The 24584-nt window shown below is 40.2% G+C and overlaps 1 protein-coding gene across 4 annotated transcripts in view; it reads right to left on the reverse strand.

The window, feature by feature from the left end:
• TMEM132D (transmembrane protein 132D) overlaps positions 1 to 24584 on the reverse strand; it is a 251181-nt gene that overhangs the window by 18770 nt on the left and 207827 nt on the right. For all 4 annotated transcript variants that reach the window (XM_066978891.1, XM_048051138.2, XM_013173401.3 and 1 more), the window contains one exon: positions 21989 to 22132. In XM_066978891.1, the coding sequence (XP_066834992.1) occupies positions 21989 to 22132 (144 nt within the window). The remainder of the gene's footprint in view (positions 1 to 21988; positions 22133 to 24584) is intronic.

The following is a 24584-nucleotide window of genomic DNA, read 5'->3' on the forward strand; positions in this document are numbered from 1 at the left end:
GATAAATTGGACGGACTGAACACTGAAACAAAACCACGCTGTCAAGGGGACGGTCAGTCTTCTAGATTTGTCAGATCAAGTCAGTGAGGCAACGCTCTGGAGAGGAAGGTAATCAAGACACACAGAGCCTGAAATAGCCTCCTGTACGGGCTTCTTGTATCCTCTGTGAGACCTTTGGGAGCAGCTGAGAGGAAAATGGGCAGAGCTGCGTGCAGTACAGATCTGACAGAACATACAGGGAGGGCAAAGTGTTTCAAATTGCTTGTGTGTTCTCCCACAGCAGCTGAAGGAACTTATGAGATGCTGAACCTCCCCAAATGCAAAAAGGGCAGGTGAAGGAGCAGTCCCACCGCTGCCCAGCTCTCCCAGCACGCTGGGCTGGAGCGCCCCTGGCAGCACACTGGCACGTGGATTTCAAGCCCAGGCCGTGAAACTGAACAACCAGCAGCATTAACCTGCAGTCAGCAACTCTGATTTTGTCTATAATTATCACAACAGTAAAACTAGGTGTACAAAGCATTGAGTTGTCATATCCAGGATATTTTATGCTCTCCTCATTCTATAGGAAACTACAATTTCTGACATTTTCTTTCTGTTCCAAAGGTAATTGCATGCAATTCAGCTGAAGGCATTTTTTTCCCTGTATTTCTTTAATTCACAAAAGGCCAAAAATATTTCTATTGGCTACCATAATACTTATTGATGTTACACTTCTTTGCACTATATTAAACAACGAATCTATATTAGGATGAATTTACCAGATATGTGTTTTATGCTCTCTTGTAGTGACAACAGTGTGTCATTCTTAGTTGCCTGCTAGAACAACATAAATATGGCTGGAAGATCAAAGCTAAAAGAAACAGTTTACTCACCTGCTGTTTGCTCTATATAAAAGGAAAAGGTCCTTGTAAGAAGACTTACAAGAAAAATGTGCCTCATCTGTGCCACCCAGGGAGAGAGCAGCCTTCCCAGATGCCCCTACTTACTGCAGCAATCTGTGGGCTTGTCCTCCCCCAGAGACCAAGCCTTGTCCTTGTCTCAGGAGGGAGATGTGCTGGTAGCGCAGCTGGTCTGTAACACCAGCTGCTCACCAAGTCTTTCCTAATTGGGGCAACTTCTTTTTCATACCCACTCAAGTCCCTGGTTAGTCACAAATGAACAACTCTCTGAGTTGTCCTTATGCAGGCTGAGCGTGTCAGGGATTCTCACCAGCATCCACCACTTTGAGGATCCCACATCTTGCTTTGCTGTGGTTTTGCAACAGATTATTCCTCAGTGAGGAGTGGTTTCTGCAAACTGGAGGTCATTTCTCTGTGACAGTCTTCAAATCCAAACACTTCTGCCTCTTAAAAATGTTTCATTAACATACTGAAGCAGCACGTCATAGTAACAGAGGAGATCAGCCCCCCAGTGCCCAGACAGCGATGTTCCCTTCCTAGAGCTCTTGTGGTATCTAACCAAAGCAAGAGAAGAGAATTGTATTTGCTGTTTGAATCAGAATGTTGTGAAGAGCTGAATCACACAGAGATCAAATCACATGCCTAAGGCTTCACAGAATGTTTGTGACCCAGCCAAGAAATGAATCCCAAAATCCCAGGGCTCTTCTACCACAGTGCCCTATTATCCAAAAACAGAGCATTGCTTCTGCCAGGGCAGGTCTCGAGGCAGGTGCTCCCTTGACCTGCTACCTGTGGGAGCACCATGCTTGTGTTACAGGCACACGTGCTGCTCCCACCTTCATGGCTTCTTGTGGCTTCAGTAGCCGTGGTAACTTTTTCTTTTAGGGTGATACCCATATACCCATGCAGTGTAATCACATAGGCAGATGTAGGGATCAGATTGTCTCAAACTCTGCAATGTTTGCATAGTACAGTATTTCCATTGGCTACACTGGGCCTTCTTTGTTTGGCACTGACATCACATATATTACAATTTCTTAACAAGCCTGTCTTTCTAAAGAACTCCTATTTTTCTCTTCATTACCATGAAACACACTTACAGTAATTTCTCATCTATCTTTCCCAGGTCATTTTGATAGACTGTATGAGTGCAAAGGAGAACTCTACTTCATAAGCAAATTCAAATGACGATTACATATATGCTACTTTTGAGGGCGTAGGTGGGATGTAAACGAAGCGTGCATGATGTGCTGAGTAGTGTGCATTGCAGCTCCTCCGCACGCTCTGCTGTGCAGACAGAGTAAGATCCCACAGCTAGGCAAGCTACGTGATTTAACTCCCCTATTTCAGCTTCTAACTCAGGAGGTCCCTAGCTCAGTTCCCAAAGTGTCAGCCAAGATGACAGTTGTTACAAATATATCTTTTAAACAATACCTGAAAAGAAATCCCTGCCTCTCCAGTTGACTAGCTTCTGCCCTGAAATAAGTGCACTAAAAGTCACTGAAGTCACTGTCCACCTACAAAAATTTCACATCATATTCTGAGATTTGTATGTTACTCAGCACTGAGAACACAGTGTGATTCAACACTGCCTCCAATTAAATTTATTTTTTCTCTCTTAGAAAAAATAAGATCATCTTCTAAAAAGTTTTTATCGTTTTATGGAATATGACTACAAAAATAAAAAATGAAAAACATATAAAGATCCTTTTGCATCGACTTACACAAAACAAATTACCAGCATTACTGAGGTTTTAAGCATGACTGCTCTGAAACTTGCTCCTGGTTTGGTCCAGTGAAGAGCGAGAAATATAGAAGCCATTTTAAAACACATTTTCTTTAAGGCCATAAGAGAAATGCAAAACCTTCTAAATTACTTAGACTTCTAAACTAGTTAGGAAGAGGCACTGTGCTGATATATGCTCTGCCTTCTTGGAATCACTCATCTTTCATCTCCATCACCAACTTGCAGACTGGAAGCACTGCTATTTTTTTGACAACATTCTCATTTTTCCAGCTTCCAAAAAATCTCTAGACAGGGATTGTCAGTTCTAATTATGCAGCTCGTGCTGCAGCGACAGGTGGTTACTGAAGACTCCGAAACGACACTTTGACTTTTGCAAATGGATTCTGAAGTTTGGCCCATGTCCTTGAAAAAAATAGCCAGAAAGGAGGGAAGACAGAAGATGGTGAGGGAGGTCACGTGGAAAGGGGACAAGCTGGTTACACTGCCTGCTGTGCCAAGCCTCCCACACACGTGTGTGCAAGGTGCACCTGGGCTGACTATGGGCAAGCCAGTCCTCAAGCTGGGAGAGCTTATGGACATTGACAACTTATCTAACCAGTTGAGCAGTAAGGCAATGAAGTTATGTTTGTGTGGTGCTGTGCCCAAGTAAATTATATCCATGACTTCCCCCATAACGTACAGCACTATGTAGGCTTGCTAGCTCAGGCATCTCTGCACCACAGACCATGGCATGCCACTGGTCTCACAGGCAGGTCGTCTCTAGCCCTCCAGCAACAAAGTGAGCTGGATGCTCAAGGATCCAGTCTTTAGTAGAGCTGTTTTCCATCCATTAAGTGGGAACAATAGCGCTGCCTACTTCATAGGGCAACCTTAGTGTTTGGAGCATTAGGGATGCAATATTTCTGCCCAAGGATTTCATCCAAACCTCTGACTTTTCTTTGTCTCTGGTATGCTTTGATCGTACCCTAAAGGGAAAGCACTTCTGCCCTCAAACAAGAAGTGTCCTGCTCTTCAAATTTCTTTCCAAAAAGCAACGGGCTATACATAAATTTTAATTAGGGACACCGCTGAGAACTGGTCTGACCTAAGCCAAGTGTGACACCAGACCTCTACAGACTTGAAGGAGGTGAGAGCCAGGCAGGAGAAGTGAATGAAAAGACCCTGCAGGGAGAAGAGAAGGCCATGATGAAAGGAGAGGAGAGAGATTGAACTCTTCAGTGTTCTCAGACTTCAGTGTCCCACAAGCACAGATCCGCAGGCAACTCCTTGAGTTAAGCCAGGGCTCAGCTGGTACTTAATAGAATAATGACCAAATGCTGCTGGAATTACTTGTGTAACTTAGACACCATCCTGAGCAAGTGTATTGCATTTCAGTCACTCCAACACAGGGCAAAGGAGATGAAATGTGTTTAGCAATGGCAGTCTTTAGAAGTAAATGTTACAAGGACAAAGAGATTTCTGTCTTGGTAATAGGATGATTTCAAACAGTCTTAAAGATTCAGTCCTTTTTCTGATACTGAGTTTGCACAGCCAAAGTCTAGTTCTCTTCCTCTGGCAAGTAGTCAGATATCCAACATTACCACTTAGAAGAAAAAGGAAAAATCTGTTGCAATATACATACACTCATGCATGCATGCCAAGCTTTGAAAAGCTGGCCAACACCTTGCAGGGCCTGGAGAGAAACAGTGCAACAGCAAAGCATTAAAAAATTCTCAAAGAGACCTATGACTTTTTAAGCCAAAAATCACTTGCAGAGAAGTATATAAGCAGGATAGTGCTCCAACAGCACAGCAGCAGCGATAATACACAAGTTTCAGAGGAAAGCTGGCATGAGCCAGCATGGAGGGGTTGAAATGCCAGATAATATTTTCCAAACTACACTTGCTGTAAAGGTAACTGAAAAGTTTATATTGGAACGGGAGAGTGTCCTTTCCCATTGTGGGCTAGGCTGTGAACAATGAGGGGATTTCTGTTCTCACTTGACCTACTGCCGCAACCTTTTCTTTTCCTAGATGCCTATTGCAGGACAACTGAAGATAAGTATGTTCTCTCACTGGACTACAAACCGGTGTGTGGCCGTGAGCTCTTCACCCCCACACCGGGAAGCTGTGACACACAGGTGTCAGGCTGATTGGCATGGCTGGGGCTCTCTGCCTGATCCACTTGTTCTTAGCAAACTCCTCTCCACAAAGGTGTCCTCAGCTTGCTCATTATCAGACAAGCTCCAGGCAGGGCTGGCTGTCCTTTCCTTTCTGCTGGGTGCGTGCTGTCTTTGTAATCATTTACAGAAGGTATCAAGATCTCGGTGCTTAGTGGTTTCATTTTAATGGGGAGGGTGAGAACCATTAGCAACAAACAATTGCGTGTGTGTGTGCTGGGTACAGGATGGGAGTGATCCTGGTATTCCCAAGTATCCCACAGACTGGGTAGCAGAGCTGCTTCTACCAAGCTTACAGGAAAATCTCATTATTATTCTAACACACCTCCAACCATCTGCAACCACTGCTGCTACTAATGTAAAACTTCCATTTTACATCTCCACACAAGCCCCTCGTGGTGGTACTGAGCTAAAGGCAGGCTCCCTCAGCATCTCTCTGGGGACAGAAACAATCCAAGGCCACTTGCTCCCCTTCGTGAACAAAGGTCATTATTTTGACAAATTAGTTAAATCTCTCTCAGTCAGCAATGATGACCCTGAATTATTCAGCGTGCATCTGTCTTTTCCCCTTACAAAAATGGCTTGTAAAGCAATAAGTGTATTTCATTTGAACCACTTCTTAAAGATGTAAGACAGTTTGGGCTCACTCCAATGCCCCTTGAAGTCAATGGGAGTCTTTCATTTAATTTTCATTTAATTAATTTCATTAAATTTGCAGATGATGCCAAGCTGGGAGGGGTTGTGAGTACTTTGGAGAACAGGATTAGAATTCAAAATGATTTTGATAGTGTAGAGGATTGTCTGGAATGAATAAATGCAATTCAACAAGGGTAAGAACAAAGAAAAAGTTGGGTAAAAATAACTAAGTACAGGATGGGGAAAAATTGGCCTGGTGACAGCAGTTTAAAAAAGGATATGAATGAGAGAGGACTGGGAACTCTCCAACTCCATGTATCCTTAAGGACTGGAAGATGGCAGAATTACCATCTGCAGTGATGGTTAAGATCTGCTTAAACAAATGACTGGCAGGAATGTTTTCCACAGCTGGGCATGTGGTTCCTCTCAGCCCATTTTGAAGATTTCAATGATTTTTAAGCATATATTCAGATATGAAACATGTAATGTACAACTTCTCCTGTCTGTAGTACGTTCATATCATCTACAAGAAGTGTGGGTTTACTGCGTAAAAAGATACACAAATACATCATCTTTGCTCCTCAGTTTCGATATTTATCACAAAGGTGAAGGCATGTCCTGTTGTACTGGAAAATGCATTTTGAACACTAACAGACAGAACAATCTAACCCAGGTGCAAGCCCCCCTTTAGCTCTTCTGAACTAGACAGGAGATAAAAGCAGACTCCAGTGCTCAGCACCCTTCCTGATGACCTGGAGCAACATAAGTTATGTTCCTGGAATGCAATTAAGTAAGTTTGCAGCACACAGACAAAGTAAATGTTATTTAGTACTTTCTTCTTTCCTAATAAGATGTGATAAAAAGCTAAATATATTATGCTAACCTGTATTTATAGCAAAAGTGATGATAACTTGCATCACTTTTGTGAAGTGTTCTGATGCGCAAGACAAGCCACTGCCTGAAAATTGACTGCATTTCATTAAATCAAGAAAATTCAAGGAAAAAAAATATATTAAAAAGATGGAAGCAAAGGTATCCTATTTTCCTCATGCAGCTAAGCAAAGGCCTGATTTAGGACCAGTTAAATTACTATGGATCAATATTGTTTCATTTCCGTGTCTCTTTGTGCAGCCTAATAAAATAATAATAACAATGGTGATGAAGACAAACATTCTACATTTGAACTATTCCTATTATATAAGCATTTCAGCATTTTGCAAAAATAAAAAATAACATAAAAAATCCTCCGACACTTTGCAAAGCACATCATAGTGAAGTCTCAGGGAGTATGACATAAACGCGTGTATGCTTTCATATAGATGTGTGTTTAGATGGCATAGCTATTATTATCCTCGTTGTGCAAATGAGGGAATACACAGTGTAAATAACTTCCCCATGGCCACAAAGTGCTGGGGAATGCTATCTGCAAATGCTATCTGAGGCTGGAAATGAAGCCTCGTTAGTCTGAGGTTTGAGAATAATCAACCAAAACATGAAAATAGCTATACTTAGCATAAACAGGAAAGTCAGGCCAGAAGCTGCTTCCTCTCACAGACATTCTTATGAAAAACTAATGAAACAGAAAAACGTGGAATGGACAGATGTCCAGGTGACGACTGGAGATGCAGTTTCTATTTCATTCCACTGTTTGACCTCAGAAAGGGTTCATTACCTGCTTGTTTCATCCGTTAATGTTTTATTCATAGCTATTTCGATCGTCACAGGACTGTCTCTGATAGGGATCTGCAGTTCCTGGTCACTAAGACTCAGTGTTGGGAGATATGGGTGCTATCGAAATATAAAGGTACTGAAAGAGAAAGTCATGAACATGTTAAGAGCAAGCGTCTATGACTCTTACAATGCAGGAGACAACAGACCAGAAATATGGGATGTAGGCTATGATGTGCTGGGGACTAACAGTCAGCAAATCAAATACAGTTCTTAAAACGTGCTCAGGGGCAGTGTAAGATTAGAAAACCCTTGGCTTTTGTCACTATAACCAAAGAGAAAACCAAACTGTGCTCTAGCTCTCAACCTGTCAGCCCTATCGTAGCTAATGGGGTTACATGGCAGTGCATCAAGGTGCCATTTGGCCTTCAAGTTAAAAACAGATGATCTTGCTGCTAACCTGAGCCTACAGTTCCTCTGTGCTTCCTTTCACTTGCAATGAGATGACAACAGGGACACACTGAGTAATACGTATCAAGAGCTGGTTTCAGTGAGGTTGGGGAATCGGAGGTGGAGGGCAATTTGAAAGCATTTTGTAAGATTTCAGCTGCTTGTTCCCCATTGACTCTGATGGGAGTTATGCTGCTTTGATCTTCTGAATGCTTTCACATACTTTTCAACCTGACAAGCACTCATACATTGCATCTGTTTACTGCTGAATCGAGCTAAGTCCTGAACTTTGTTATCTGTACTATCTTCAAACAAGCAAAAGGAAAAATAGCCAGACTGTGGGCAGAAGACTCCATCTGAAAGTATACTACCCTGTTGCACTGACACATCGTGCATTTTCTAAGTGTTTAGGAATTGATATTAATAATAAAGAATAATAAAGTTGCGTAACTGATTAAAAAGGCCCAGTGATGTGCATTTCATGTGAAGACGGCAGGATACAGAAGGCATGGGAATGAACAGGCATGGATCTGTATACTCAGAAGCTGGATCTCTTCCAGTACACTTGTATTTAAAGCCTATGACAAACGCTAGGCACTTAATGGAAGAACTGTACCAGGCAGCAGCTTGGGTCTCCCAGCACAGGCTGGGAGAAGGAGGCTGGTTCCATGCATGCACTCTGGATGCAGGCAACAAAGGCACAAAGAGGAAAACAGGTGAAGTCATGAGGAAGTCTTTTAATTTGGATTTGGGCTAGTAAATTGGAGAAAAGTCTAATTTGTCAACAATATTCCAGATTTTCATAGCAGTGCTAAGATTCTGAAGCACACTCAAAGCTCTTGGGTGCTGAGCTCCAAAACAATCAGAAGTGGACATCAATTTCTGCTGGTTCAAGCTGAAAATCCCCCTCTTGAAATCAGGATAACATCATAGGTAAAGGATGGGCAACTAAATTTATGTCTATCTAATTCATTACAGGCTTTAAACTCTGAGCCATGAGAGTGACTTTTGAACACCAGAATTTGCATGAAATTCTGCAGTACCCTGGAGAGACTTGCATTTCCTTTCAAAGACAGATATATCCACCTCTAAAGAAACATTTATAAAAACATGCAACAGAATTGTGAAGCAGCAGCTTCACTTGCTCTTGCAGTGCTCAGAGATGTGTTATATCTTCACTACTCACTGAAAAAGTAACTGCTGTTATTCATAAATGAGCTGGCAGAAATGAACCTTCTAAAATAAAAACTCTCTCAAAACAGTACACATGGTACAGGGGAATGGAAAGGGGAATTACCAGAGTTTTATATTCAGTTATTGTTATTTATTTTAATAATAAATAAATGGCAGGTGATGGAGCCATAGTTCTGGACCATCTGCCTTTCTGCTAGATATCACACAAATACACAGCCACAAGCCTAAGACCCATGAATTTTTACAGACCTGAGGCACTGACTCCTCTTTCTTGACTCACCCACCTATAAGTAACCTCAGAATCAGACCATACACAGCAGCCCAGTGGATGCAACTTGCTTTTCCAAAAGCAGTGCTTCCAGAAGTATTACCGCAGCACCAGCTCAACTTTAAAACTTACCTTCGTGGGTACAGCTCAGAGGGGAGGAAGAAACCTGGCAAGGAAAATGCATGGCCAAAACCCAGCAACGCTCACAGATTTAGTCGATGTTGTGCCAGGCGTGCTCAGCTTCAGCCTTTAGTGTTTCACTCGTGCTAATCCAGGCGTCCCCTGCATAAGCATACCCTAGATTGCAGGCACCTGGAGCAGCTGGACAGCTGTGCCCTCTCCTCTTGGTTTCCAGACAACGTGAACAAACTGGACAGCTCAACTATATGCAAAGTTCCCTGGAAAAATGCACATATTAATGCCAAGCTCTCAGCACAGCGAGATGGCAGGAGCCCGCTCTGGTTTTATCCTTCACACTCACCAGTGCACTGAGCAGACAGCAGATGACAGGGGCTAAATATTACTGCAACTGCACTGAGCTCAAGCTGCTACTGCAGTTCCAGCTGCTCATAAACTTACCTTTTTATTTAAAATGGAACAGGGACTGGGCTGATTTGGTATCCCTGTGCTTGCTAATCATACACTTGCCACTGGCATCAGACTGCAAGGTTCACTGGGGCCGGGTCACTGTCCTCCGTGCCTGCTGGAGCCCCACCCATGCCATTGTTCATCTATGCTCAGCTTTGAGGTCTGCTATGAAAAAAGTTGCATGTATCTGATAACTGCTACTCACCTATTCCCAGGGAGGGTAAGACTGAGAAAGAGGGAGTACCTCTGTATGCAGTGTGGCACTCCACAGGCTCCACATTGCCTTCTGAACTCCCCTGAGAATTATTTTGCTGTGAGATTTTCAGGTGAGTTATTTAACTCCTTATTTCCCCCTCAGGTGAATAAGGGTTGTCCGCCTCAGGAAGATGGCATGAGGTACTTACCAACGTTATTCAGATTTTTTTTTTTTTTCTCAGAAACAGAGGTCATCCTCGCCATGCAAAATCATACTATAGAAAGAGAAAATCTTATTACAGCACATGTGTAGTTCCTGCCTGGTCTTTTCCCTGCCAGGTCTCACAAACCTCTGTGTTTGTATGTGCAACTTTTCAGTGGGCTAACATACAGCAGTTAGGAAGCCTTTTCTTTCTGTTTGAAAAGCAGAACTCCATATGATGAAGGGAAAAGAAAAATAAAAAATGTAATATTATCAACAGAACTATGATTGCTCCAAAATCCCAGTGCGTAGTTACTCATGTCCATAGGACTGCTGAGGACCACGCTACACTTCAAACTTGTCTTCTATGTTGTTTTTTTTTATATACCAGTACCAAAAAAGAGTTGTTCTGTCACCCTCAGCTATTGCGAGATCTTAGCACAGTTTCATCTGGATCTTAGAGCCTCCTTCCCTCAGACATGCAGACAAGGAAGATTTTAGCTTCTTTGCACTTATAGATGGTATGTGTGAAGCTTGAAAGACTTTCACAAGCTAAAATAAATCCACATTACCAGACACTTAGACAGAGACGTCACTCACATGACATCTGTGTCTGTCCTACCTGTTTTTTATGTACAAAACACCATTCCCAGAAGTAACCTGGCCAACTCATTTCACCAAGACTGTTTTCTTCCAAATCTTCATAGCTAGTTAGCATGTAAATGTTGCTATTTAGGCTCTTTGGATTAGAACAATTTCCCACTCCCATATCTACTTGTAAATCTTTTGACAACACTTATGAGCAAGGATAATTTTCCAGTGGAACAATGTAAAATTCTTCCTCTTTTGTACAACTTCTTAATAGACTGTGTGTACAGCAGAAGCATGTTCCCCTGTAGTACTTTATTCCTCATAAAATTTTGAACCATATTCATCTACTTCAAGTAGATCTGGCTCTTTCAGCTAAAAGTTTTGCAGCCTTAGGGATTCTTTACCGGATGAGCAGATGATCTTTTTAACACCTTGAGTTTCTGTCTTTCATATCTTGCATTAAATCAATCTCCCTTTCATGATTTTTATTTATGCCAATGCCCAATTCTATTACAACTCCCTCTTCTGCTTTCTCAATTTCCTGTATTATTCTTTTTTTGGGTCTATAATATCATTTCAGTGGCTAAGTCATACACTGTCACTTCACATTTATGAACTGAAACATGAATGTGCATTATCACTTTATTTTTATGAAAATCCATGATAACTAATGCACCGATTGAATTTCTACAAAGTGGCTTTATGTTTGGTTTCACGATATCTGGCCTCTAACCTTCAAACCTCCAAACAAACTTTTGCATCTATATTTACATACTGGGGTCATTATAGTTCTTTATCTCCTTGCCCCAATCACTTCAGCAGTTATAATGGAATTTAGGCAGGAGCTTAATTAGAAACTGCTCTCTTCACTATTTTGGACTACATTTGACGTGAAAGGAAAAAAAAAATATGACTCTAACAAATAAAAGACTTGATGTAACTCCCCCAATGCCCCAGGCTAGTTAGATAAGTGTTTAGCTGAATAGACAATTAGCCAGTAGGAGATCATGGTGGTGCCCCGTACCCTAGGAAACTGCATTTATTTTATTCCTTTTTCTACCCTTGTAACAGAATCACTCTCAGTAGTTTGCCTCTGTTTTACGATGATACTAGTGCAGGCAGAATCACATTATGTTCAACATTTTTTCCCCTTATTTCCCTTCTTTGATGAGCAAGGAGTATCCCAGCCCTCAAAGATATGTTCAGGTCACTCTTGGTCCCACAGCTCCGGCCCACCTGCATTCGTCCGGCCATGCTATAAAGACCGAAGAAAACATATGAGGCTTTTTAACTTATAAATAACTGGAGTGGTCACTGCAGTGTCATCTTTTGACAAAAAAACTTTGGGGGTGTTCCCAGGAAGAGAAAAAATGCCAAGCTCCAGTAAAGTCTGCTTGAGTAATAGTCTTGTTAACATTTAGCTTATTAAAACTCATTAAAACCTTAGGGCAGCCCTGAAGCACCCATGAAATCTGATAACAGCAAACTAGTCCACACAGGGACCAGGCCGAAGAAAAGATTAAAGTGTCTCTCCTAACTCCATCCTGTGTGCTGCAGACACCAGCTCTGGCTGAACAGGATTTTGCATCTTAAGCCTTTTCAAAAGGAAAATGTAATTATAAAAATATAACACATATGAGGATTCAGCAGACCATCCTATACTTAATGCAGCTGGCTGGTGGATGAAAGTTTTTCTGCTGTTGGGTTGGTGGGACATCGTCTGCTTGCTGCCAGACTTTGCCAGGGAGAAGTATAGATTTCATCTTGAACACACACCTGAACTGATCTCTTGCATTATATTTTCCAGTGAAACCTGAACTGTGTGCTCAACTCCCATTAGACTATGCAAGCTCAGTGACCTTAAATCACAGAGAAAACTTCAGTCTTACAATCAGGTTGTTTTTCTAACTCTTCCTTGGATCACTTCACTAAACAAAAACTAGAGAAAATGACAGACTAGACAAAGACAATTATTACTAAACCCAGGGATATCCGTTGCAAAACATGGGGTAGTTTATGGCCCTGAAGGACTGTCATTGTCTTGACGTATTATACCGACCTCTGGCAAAAGTATCTGACTAACATAATTTTTTAAACTAGAAGTTTGTAAACAGCTGAGCATTTCACCCTTGATTGTGTGTAAAGCAGATGACTCATCTTTTACTGATGACGGTGTGGGAAAGAGACCCTTCCACTGTGGATAAACCCTCTCCCCCCAGCACAATAACACATTATTTCTTTATTTGTTTCCTGTGCTGTTGAGCAAAGGAAATCCTCTCCCAGTTAATGTGCTTCTGGGATCATCTTCATTCATGTCCCCTAGTAATTTCTGTGTTGTCTTTTCTACATTTTTCCTGTGTTGGGTACACTTTATCACATTTAATTTTAACATCTCATTTTATGTGCTCAGTTTTCTCAGAACCTCAACAGCAACAAACCAACCAACCAATGACAAAAACCCTTATCAGCAATTAGCCCTGCTGGAGATCAAATGATAACAGTTAGATATGGATACTAAAAAGTGCAGGATGCAGTTACATACCCACGTATGCTTTCCCAGCAGCCTGAGCTTCAAAGAAATAAATATCAATGAATGTAGCCCAGTTGAATCTACTAAGAAGAGGCAGAGTAGGAGATGAGATTAGACACACACATTGTTTAACCTGGCAACAAAGGGAACAACTTGGAAAACTACTTGTCAAGGTGTCTTCAGAAATTAGTATAGTATATTCTACAGTATTGCCAGAGGGGCTGTTTCCTATTCCGTCTACAGGCCTGTGTGAAATCCTTGTGAGGAAATTCTCAGCCCTAGGGAAAAAGCTGCCTTCAAGATTTGTTACAAGCTTGAAACTCAGCTCAGCGCCATCAAAATGTGTGAAGAACTTTCACGGAAACATGGGTTGTGGCACTGAAACAGCTAAAACTGGCTCTGGCTGATCTTTGCTTTCAGCATTAAGCTCATGCCAAACTAAACCATCCAGTGATGGCGAGAGCTGTATGTAGACACAAAAATTGTTCTCTGTAAGTAGTAGACTTTCTCTTCTGTTCATCGAATAAAGTCTAGAGCAATCCCCCAAACTACACTAGGTTAACTGGATTTTCAGTGGCAGAGATGAGCTCTAATAGCTTGTAGAAATTGTATGTGCCTGTGAGATTGAAGTATTATTATTTTTATATATTTTTTTGAGTGATAGTCAAGTATAACTAATCTAACCCTTAAAAACTATGCTTAAAATGTAGTTTGGTACACATCCTTTGTGCCTTTAGATGGCCAGTCACCAGGCAAATGATACTTTCCTTCATTACTGAAGTTTCATTTCTCTTTCTCTGGTGTTTACTAGAATGAAGTGGAGCATGTAATGGAACGTCGTGTTCATAGATTTCATTTTCAGTATCAGCTCCAGGTCTGCACAAAATCTCAAACACTACAACAGCTTTTTACATGCTCAAAAATGCAAAAAGAAATTGCTGAATGCACCCAAAGCCAGAAGTCTAAAGAGGATACCCTAATTTTACTAAAACAAAATCATTTACAGTTGCAAAATAATTGCCTGCACACAAGTAATCAGCTTATTTTTAACAGTTACTATATGGAAGAGATTATAAAAGTTGGGAGAAAATGTCAGCTTTCTCTAATATCCCACCTGCTCTAAATGCGTGGTTATACTTTAACAAAAAATGAATAGCCACTGAGACCAGTTTTGGTAGGTGTTTAGGTTTCTAATTCCCAGTTAAATTAGTAGGATTTGAATGCCTAAATAGCTTTAAAAAGGAGGTTTATCATCCAACAATCAGTTAAACAAGGCAATATTGCAAAATACAGCTGAAATGGGAAAGTTATTCAGCATTTCCATGGGTAGCTGATGTGAGAAAAATAATAGCACTAAAGTATCATACAAATACAACACCCATGCCACAATCTTCCTTATTCTAGGAAGAGACCAGATCCTCTCACATGTGTGAAGCACGATGCTATTACAGGTAATTATTTACTAAAATAAACCGGACTCAGATAACCCCTTGTATTCTGACATCTGAAAGTAGTTTTCAGATGTACTTTACTTGTTTACCTTCTCATGCTCCTGGAAATCCTTCAGAAGCACTACATTGATTTTATAAATAACGGCAAAGAGAACAAGGGGGTAGCCAAATGTCAGAATGGAAAACTAGGGAAGAGCTGAGAGCGCAAGCCAAGACTACATACACTGCACTTGACAAAATGAAACAACCAAAAAGCATCTGCCTCCAAAACATACTACTTCTGAGGTACTTAAGGATAGATTTTTAAATGATCATTATTTGATTATTCCACACCAAAAACATCTCTGGAAAGGGACAAATTGGTGTACAAAGTCCTTACCTGTTAAGTTTCAGGCAAAGAGAGTTACATGCTTGCCTCAAAGAGGTCCTAGAAAGTAATGCAAAATGGTCCAGATACTGGATAAAAGGGAAGAAATCTGTCAGCAGACCTGCACATACTTTGTTACATAAGAAATCTGAATATATTTCTAAATCCTTACTCAGCCACTCATACTGTATCATGACACTCATTTTTATACGCTGTGAGTAAGTTAAATTTAACAGGAGTGCTTCCTAAAGAGCCTATGCTCTGTCCTAGTTAAGGGTATATATATTATTAACAATCATAATGATGATGCTTAGATTGTCCATTTTATGCAAAGATCTCAAAGCACTTTTCAAGGATTTAGTATTAATACTTTTTATCTGTCAAGGTAATTCAGAACCATTATTCATCTTTTGTAAGTGCGTATGCTAAGACAAATCAAATAAATGACTTGGCAAAGATCACAATAGCACACCGATGTCACAGCTGAAAGTATATGCCAGAAACTCCACTATAACCAGATAAATCCAATGCAGAATCTGAAAACACATCCAATGGGTTCTCCAATTGTTATCTAATCTTATTAAGGTACAGGCAAATGAAATGAAAATCAAGTCTCAAAATGTGTGCAGATTGAGCTCTTATTAGAATATGTAATGCTTAAAATCCCAGCCCAGTGGGCCCACTAGAGCATACTTCCTTTCTTCATTACCTGTGAAGAAGAAAGTAGTAGACGTGATTACGAGTCCTGAGCTCATTATGTCCTTTTGACCTCTTAGCCTACCTAGCATAGATAGACTCTTTTATCTTTCATATAGGTACATCCTAAAAAAGCACCGTGTTCTTCCAATACTCTCTAAGAAGTCTAGGAGTCCTCCAAAGATCCCATATCTAATATTGATGGTGATTCATGTTTCAGATCTTATCAGTAGCTTCTCTACTAACTCCAGATTACCAACCAAATCTTCAGCTAATATTAATCGATACAGTGCTGATACAGTCAGGGGGATCTAAACATACTTAAAACAGCTGAAAATATCTTGTCAAAAATCCTTTTATTTTAATAAGACCAATCCTTCCTATAGATAGTATAATAACTGTACACTCCTACAAATGATAAACAAAAGCAAAGTCATTTAGTGACTATGATGTATATGATATGTCCAGAAAAATCCTAAATTGGGCTGAGAAGACAATAATTTATATGGCATATTGTAACTTTTTACTAGGTGGTAATAAAGCAACACAGATTTGTGTCATGATCTGGAGGATGGCTTAGAGGCACAAAGAGCTATAAATACCACATCTAAAAGAACGTGGCAGGCGGCCACTGGAACTGAAGAACACAAAAGCTTTAAAGCTAAAGGGAACTTTTTTGAGAGAAAAAAAAATCACAAGTTTTAATGATTAATGCAAGTTTCTGTTTTGGAGCCAGGTGCTATTGGATGCTCCAGTTTAGCTTTCATTTATATCCCAGTTCCTGGGAGACATGGGACAGTTACATTACTTTTACATTCAGAACTCAACTTTACCATGCCTACTCGTTGTACCAGAGAGACATTAAAATTGTTTCTGCTCCTTTTAAAACCAATATTAACAACACATGGACTGAACTCAACAGTTATTATTGCAACTTTTATTTTTGATACTGCATGTTCCTTAGTTTTTCCTATATCCTGATTACCAAAGCAGATCAGAAAAAGTATTTTCTTTCTCATAGTTGCTTCATCCTAAGTTGAAAAGTTCAGAAAGATTCTGATGTCAGGAATACTGAAATTGAGCTGAAATGACAGGACGTGATTTCATCATTTTCTATCAAAATGAAATGTTTAGACATTGCAGAAAATAAAAACATCCATTTGCAGACTTAAATCAAATGTTTGTTTCAAGGCAGATCAAAGTTGTTTGGAATGGAATAAGGCACTTCAGCTGGTGAGAGAAACCACGTTATATTGTGGAAAACCATGGCAGATTGAACTTGATCTTCACCCAACCCCCAAGGCAGAGATTTGTTTTCCCATTACAAAATTCAGCCCTTCATAACCATATTCTATGCAAGTGTTCAATCTAAAAATTCCCATTTGCTAATGGGAAAGTATTTTCTTTGATATCATTCTAGAAACTATGTTGACCACATCTGCTTTTCACTTCCACTTGGGTGCTCTGAACCCTCAGTGACTAAAACCCATATGACAACTTCTCCTGAATATTACACACTGTGGTTAACTAGTTTAATAGATCACGGCTTCTGAAACAGGGCCTTGCTCTTCTTTACTACTCTTTATCACCTGCTTTGCCCCCACTGCAGGTTACATTTTCCTCCTCCTGTCCCTTTCCTCCCCCTAGGAGCAAGCACCAGGCCAGGGTGAATACTTGGCTTCCTCCATTTGACTGCGTGAGCTGTTAGACTCAATCGAGCCATAACACGCATCTCAAATTACTCATAACATGGCTTAAACTTGTGAGATAATAGGTAAATTGGGATTCTTCACACCCTTATTTTTAAATTTTTGTGTATCTTTGCAGTACCTCCATTTCTGGGGCTCATGCCTTGATCTGCAGCCGTGATGGTTATCTTTTCCATTTGAAAGCTGCAACTGAAAACTTGTGTAATCACATGCATCCAAGAATGCATTGCAAAAAGAGTATCAAATGGACTGCCACTAGCGATATGACTGCTAAAAGCAGCAGCACTAGAACTGCCAGCGCTAACCTAAGGAGCAGATAAAATCCTGGACCCGATTATCTTCTCCCTTTGATTTTATACTCTGTCATTCCAGCAACTTTAAAAGACTTCAGCTTTCCCCTGAAGTGTACCAGAGTAAGGAAGAAGAGAAACAGCTGCTAAAAGTTTAATGCTTTAAAACACTGTTTGCTTCAGGCTATTTTAGATGCTCTGATACTTCAGTTTTTGTAAAGTCTATCACTTGGTTAGAAAGAAGTTATTTTGTTGCTGATAAAACCAGACTAAGTGTTACTGGAAGATTCGTTTGTCTGCAGTAATATCTTACAAACAGCTGAGTGCATTGTTACCCCCTCTAATACAGTCCAAAGTGAACAGAACAGAGCAGCTATTAAGGCATCACTCGATGTAACTTCCAACCATGGAGCTGTGGCTGGAACAGTCTGGCTTTGCATCTCTGCAGCCAGCTGACAAACAGCACAGGAGGAAGGAAACATCACAGCTTCCCTCCTCGCGCAGGGCCAGGCAGATCGGACTCTGCAGAGGACAGGCACAAACTCTAGGCAATCGCCCCACGACCAGAACCGGTTGTAGAGCTTTGGGAAATGGGAATTCAGAAAGAGAGGCCATGCCACAGGTTCTTGCACAGCCTCTGCACTTGGTACGCAGCCCCGTGGGTCTGTGGTAAGCCCCAGGTTGGGCAAAGGGTATCAGTAGTAAGGAATCTCCTTTCACTCCTTCTGCACCCGGGAGTCTGCCTGTAATACAGATGTAAGTTAACACGTCTCACCTCCCGTTCACATCCTTATCTGAGATCTATGTAAAATACAAGATGCTCTAGAAGGTAAAAAGCTAAGGAATTCTGTTAGAAAAGCACACAATTTTGGATAACATACAGATTTTGAATGCAATCCTCCACAAAATACACAGCGTAGCATAAGAAAGGGCCAGAGAAACTGTATCCTGTTCCCAGTGCTGGCACCATTCACTATGTGATTTCTGGCAAGTAGCTTCTGGACAGAGCTGAGAATATATTGGAATTTTTGGTTAATTGATCAAACAAAATGAATTTCAAAGAGTTTTCATTTCAAGGCAACTGAAATGCAGATTTTCAATTAACTCATCAAATGAAAAAAATGAAAACAGAGCATTGGAAAGTGATGCTTTTGAGACATCTATGCTTTGGTAAGGCTAAAAAAAAGGGACATTTTGAAATGGAAATGCCTTTCAAAATGAAAGATTAGAACATGTTGATTTTTTTCTATTTCCTCTCCTCAGTCTTGATTTAAATTATGTTGAGATTTTGATCCACAGGAACAACTCAACAAAAAAAAAATCCGATCACTAATCTCTTTCTTTCCCATGAGATCAGAACAAGTTTTACCATCTACTTCAATGGTCAAAACTTCATTATAGCACTTTTAAATTTTTCTGTGTTTCATATTCCTCATTTGTGAAACAGAATCTATACCTTGCCTCTACTTTTTGGCATGGTTACTCTGTCACTGTGGGCTAAATCATTTCAGACATCATTTGCCATTAATGATATTGTTTTAGCGGACTAAATTCTGTCCTGACTTATTTAACCAAGTTCAAGTAGATGCAGTTTGGCAGACAAAGTGCAGAATTTGGTCTGGATCCCTAGAGTACTTTGAAGTCCCCAGTGAAAAAAGTGAGGAATAAATGCGGCTGCTGGAACCAAAAGTCAAATGAGGATACCAACATTGAGCAGGGAAAATGAGTTTAAATTCATCATTAATCAACACACAAAAAATAGGAATAAAAGATATTACACGACAGGTCCATGGAAAAACAACAACAGTGAAGATATTAGAAATGTAATCTTAAACTTTATATTTCAATTGGCATTTAAAGCAGACATTTTCTTCCATTTTATATTCACCACTCCAATGCCCAGAGAACAGAAACTCTAATTACTGTTGCATGCTGAAGGCTGGACACTAATTATATAACTTTGTCTTCATTACATAAGATGTCTGTGAACAAGACTTGGTCTGAAACAGAGCAGGTAAACTGAAAACTCAGAGAGGCATTTTCAATTAAAAACTCACTTTAAACTGGTGACTCATTTTAAGGCTGCTGAAATCTGCCTTTCTACTGCAGAGGAGTGAACTCTAGTGAGATGTTTGCAGAAGCCCAGAACACCTTGATCCCTGACTAGATTTCCTATTTCCTATTTTTTCCTATCATTAGCATTATTGTGCAATGGTATATATGAATAACAGGAAGCACAGAAACCTTTATTGGTATATTCACGTATTTACAATTGATGATAGACATATACATAAGAAGTGCTACCACATTAAGCTCTTTGCCAGGGTAAGAGCCAAACATATATACTACAAACTGTTGCAGATTTACATCAGCCAAAACCATTTCACAAATACCCAATGAGTATGCCAAAACATTTTGATAAACTAGAACTTTGGAAAACAAAATTGATGCTTCAAATATCTTCCAAATCATATACTTTCTTTCAAATTATTTTTCCAACTCTCTGAATAAAATGAAAAGTTAATTAATTAATGTGAGTGAAGACTTAGTTCATTAGCTTCCACAACACAAGGCAAGAAAACCAAATGATTTCTTCCTGTTTTTAAATCTAGATTCAGTTCATCAGTTTGCTTTATCTGGCAGATTTACCAGATTCTAAAGGGCTTCCTGAAAGCAAGAAGGACATTTGGATTAAGACAGCCAGAAAGACACATTTAGTCAGAAAATATCAGTATAGGTGGCTATTTAGACCAGAAGACCTGAGTAGATTCTAAAATGGAAACACAAAAAAAGGTGGACTTCTCAATTGCATGGACTCATCTTGTGTATAAAAAATTATCATGAAGAAATTGCTTAAAACAAGTCCAATGAATGTCGACATGGCAAAACGTTAAATATGTTTAGAGATAGTACAAGAAAGATCATTTAAACCCATACCCAGCTCTATTCTTCAATTACCCTGCTCCAGGTTGTCATTCCCTCTCTGACATAATGTTATTTCTCAAACTTTCATCAGTTCTCCCATATGACAGTAACAAACAAGCACCTACATTCTTCTTTTCCTTTACAGGCAAAAAAGGCTCCACAGAAAGAGCTTTTTTGGCTAATGGGGCCCAGAGAGCCTTGCTTCGGAATTAGCAATACCCTTAGCCATTCGAATCTAAATTAAAATGAACTAATGTAAGAAGGAGAAAGCTTAGCATTCCAGTCAGCTTTAGGCTAAGGCAAATTTCACAAAGGCCAAGTCCTCAATATGGTGCAGTTCACAAAAGTTAATGGGATAACAGTGATTTCCAGCAGCTGAAGGGGTTGCCTGTAGTATTTCAAATCATTTTGTGACAGGCTGGTTATGTTAAAAAAAATCAATTTTAACTTTTATTTGTAACTGTGTCTCTCATTTTGTCTTCTCATTTGACGGTCACGGATGTCTGCGAAAACATAAAAGCTGGTGCAGATGAGCCAATGCTTCTGTCACCATGCTGGAATCCTTTCTACTGTATCTCCATGGCTGATCATGTCTTCCTCTACCATTAATGTGTGTGAACCATTAACCAAATTGAGCAGAATATGCAGGGCTTCTTAAAAGCTTTTAGTGTTTACTGGTACAAGCTGAAAGTCTTCATGAAGCAGCAAATGTCTTGAGGGTACAACCTGACCCTGAGATTTCAGTAGTAAAATGGTGGCTTAGAAAGCTTCCTGCAGGCTCTCTCCTCACCACTGGGTAGGGAAGTACAAACTGTGAATAAAAGCTAGGAGTAGCCGTACATTATCTCCTGTCACGTGTCTTGAAAGACGTTTACCTGTTGTTCAGAGTAAATGGACTTGTCAAGTTTCTTACCAAGTAATTCCCAGTCCATGACTGGTGGGCAACATATTTTTTGTGATACCCTCTAGTTAGCAGTTGTGACCAAAGAAAATTCCAAATTTAAACCTAATGTTGTTTGCAATACACTACTGGGTCAGTACTAAGAAGAGACCTGAACTTTGAGTCACACAACTCCTGTTCCAATGCAGCAAACTAACTTCAGAGGAATTATTTCCTACTCTAGAATATCTGCAAACCTTCCTGACCCCCACAGAGCCCATATAGCTGAAAAGTAAAAGGCAGAGGTAGAGTGAGCTCTGAAAATGCTTCAAAGGTGGGAAGTGACTAACAGTTCTAAGTATTTGACATGCAAGATAGAATATATGCGATTTTCTGTTTGTTTTATTGCTCTGCTGTACATAGATAATAAACCTTTGTTTCTCAGCAGCAGAACAGTTAGGAAGGAAAAAGAACTTGTCACATTGGAGAACATCACTGTTTTGTAGGGCCTCTCCCTTTGTGCAATGAAGCAGTATGGGCCTACCTTAATGACATCTTCATCTGATGATCTGCACTCCACAGATTCCAGAAGATCAGTCACAGTCCCATCATCTTCCACAGAGATCACTTTGACAGGGACAGCCACTGTTTTCCCAGTGAGAATAGCTGTATTCAGGATCTCTGCTTCCTAAGAGACCAAAAAAAGCCCTTTTGGTTAGTATATTTCGCTATTACTTCATTAATGCCACCTAGATTCAGCTTTACATTAATTTCTAATGTCTATTTTAAGAATTATTCCAAGCACAGTAGGCAGAAGGGACAAAGTTCCTCCCTTTAATCCTGGAACCAAGCTTCCAGTTCTGATTGAGGGCTGGTAACACACCTGTCATACTCTAATTGCTCTTTCATGACTGCTCATCAAGCCTCCGAACATCCTAACACCCAAGGAGTGATGCTGCACGGCATTAACAAGATGTCTCTTGCATCTAGCTATGCTGAAGTCTCCACCCTGAGCTCACTAATGACCATGCTGATCACATAAAAATAACCTGGTTTAAGTCTGGCTTTTCTACCCACAAAATGTTTCCATTTCATTGGATGCTCGGGATGGCCATGCACGGAAGCCACTCTAGTCTTAAATGCAGGCTTTAGGCTGGTCTTGGGGATGCAATGTTGGCAGATTCAACTTCAGTCTCCCAGTTCACAACTTGTAACGTGGGCTAGTGGCAATGTCTCTCATGACAGATAAGATCTGGGTTCTCCTCCTCTTCCACTTAGGGAATTATTTTAAGAGTGCTGGCATTCTGGTCCCACATTAATGCACCACAGGACTGTAGGGAATCAGACCCCAATCAGGTTATCTAGGTCTTATCCTGGCTCTTGTTTGCTAATGATGGGCTAGCACTTGTTTGCAACTGTTTCTTTATCTGTCAATGAGGCTCATGCAAAACCATCATCTCTCAGAAAGGAAGGACGCTGAGAAGGTCTAGGCTCTGAATTAAACAAACTCTGCAGTGATGTGTGTTACTGGTACAACATTGTTGTGAGGATTATTGCAAAATTAATTCCTTCCTATTGATTTATCATTTCTAATTTAAATGCATTGATTTCTGATCATGTGAACACAAGGCTAAATAGCACCCTCGGTTACTTAGGTGTCACATCAGTCATGCACAGCAGATATCACTGACTTGCGCTATGACACACAGGGAGCCCAAACTGGTCCCTGAATTCTTCATCTCCTTATTGCAGAATGTTGCTTATTCCTGGAAAGGTCTCTAAGCTTTTCAGAACCATGCCTTCAAATCACGGACTAACCCATAGAACAAGAAGCTCTTGATTTCAGCTGTCTCTTGTGAAATAAAGGCTTCCAAAGCCCCCCAAGTGCTAACTGCTTGTTATCTAAATAGCTCCCGCTATGAGCTCTGAGACTGACCTGATTTCATTTGTGGAAGACAGTGAAGTAAAAGATCGAAACCAAGTTACCAGGAGATGATGACTCCCCCTACTGCCTCTTGGGCCAAAAAAGAGAAGCTAAGGCTTCTCTCTTCCAAAGAATATGGATCAAAAGGACAGTTTCCCATTACTTAAAGAAACAGAGATGCTTTATTCAGACTCAAAGCAATATTTAAAGAATGAAAAAAAAATCCTGGTCTTTTGATAGCTGCTTTGCTAAAGTTTCCCCATTCTTTCCATGATCTTTAGGGTAGGGTGAAATATGATTTCACAAAAAGAGAACTTAAGAAGAAAATCCTCTCCCTCCCTCAGCACAAAAGCCCTTCAGATATTTTGAAATTATAATTCATAGAAAGGTGAGAATATCTGCCTGTACTGTAAGGCCCATCTGTCTTGAGTGTGCATTTGTTCTCAGAAGAGAATATATTATTCAGGCAACTGGGATCTCAGGAAGACTAGCAATTAAGTTTCCAGGTTCTTTTATTTATTTCAAATATGGGCTTTTCAGCAAAGTTACTACATGCAGGTTATTTAGATACTTTTGCCACTCTCCTATAGGCTTGACTGAGCTGCAAATAGGGGCAGCTTGACAGAACAAGTGCTATTACACTATACGATAATTACAGAATCCAAGTATCAGGTCCTGATCTCACAAACACTTGGGCATGAATCTCATTTCATTGGGACTATTCGAGGCCATATCACATGCCTAGATACTTGTACCTACTGCCAAGTTGAAAATACATGCTCCCCCAAGCAGGAATGCCCTTCTTCCTCCAGTCAGTACATTACAATATGACCCTTGTAATTATTTTATAAAGCAAAGGAAGGTTTAATAACCAAGCCTTTGAAACAGTGTGATTAATGAGGTCTGCTTACCAAAGGCAAATGTAATTTCCCTTGGTAAGAGTTACTAACTGAATGATTCTCAAAAGCTTCATGAATCTCTTTCAAGTTTCCAAATTCTGAGTCCTGGCTTTGGATATTCTGAATACAGACTGCATCCTAATATAGGTGGTACTGCTGCTCTCTGGAAACACATTCAAAACCAAGTTACTTAAAACATCAGCTATGCCACTGCCACTACCCATGTTCCTTCTCAGCCACCTTTTAAAAGCATGTGCAAAGAACATCCAACACACAGGGAATTTCTGCAAGTCCAAAGTCTTGGGTGGCTTTAAAGC

This window comes from Anser cygnoides, chromosome 17 (assembly GCF_040182565.1).
Source record: "Anser cygnoides isolate HZ-2024a breed goose chromosome 17, Taihu_goose_T2T_genome, whole genome shotgun sequence".
NCBI classification, from domain to species: Eukaryota; Metazoa; Chordata; class Aves; order Anseriformes; family Anatidae; genus Anser; species Anser cygnoides.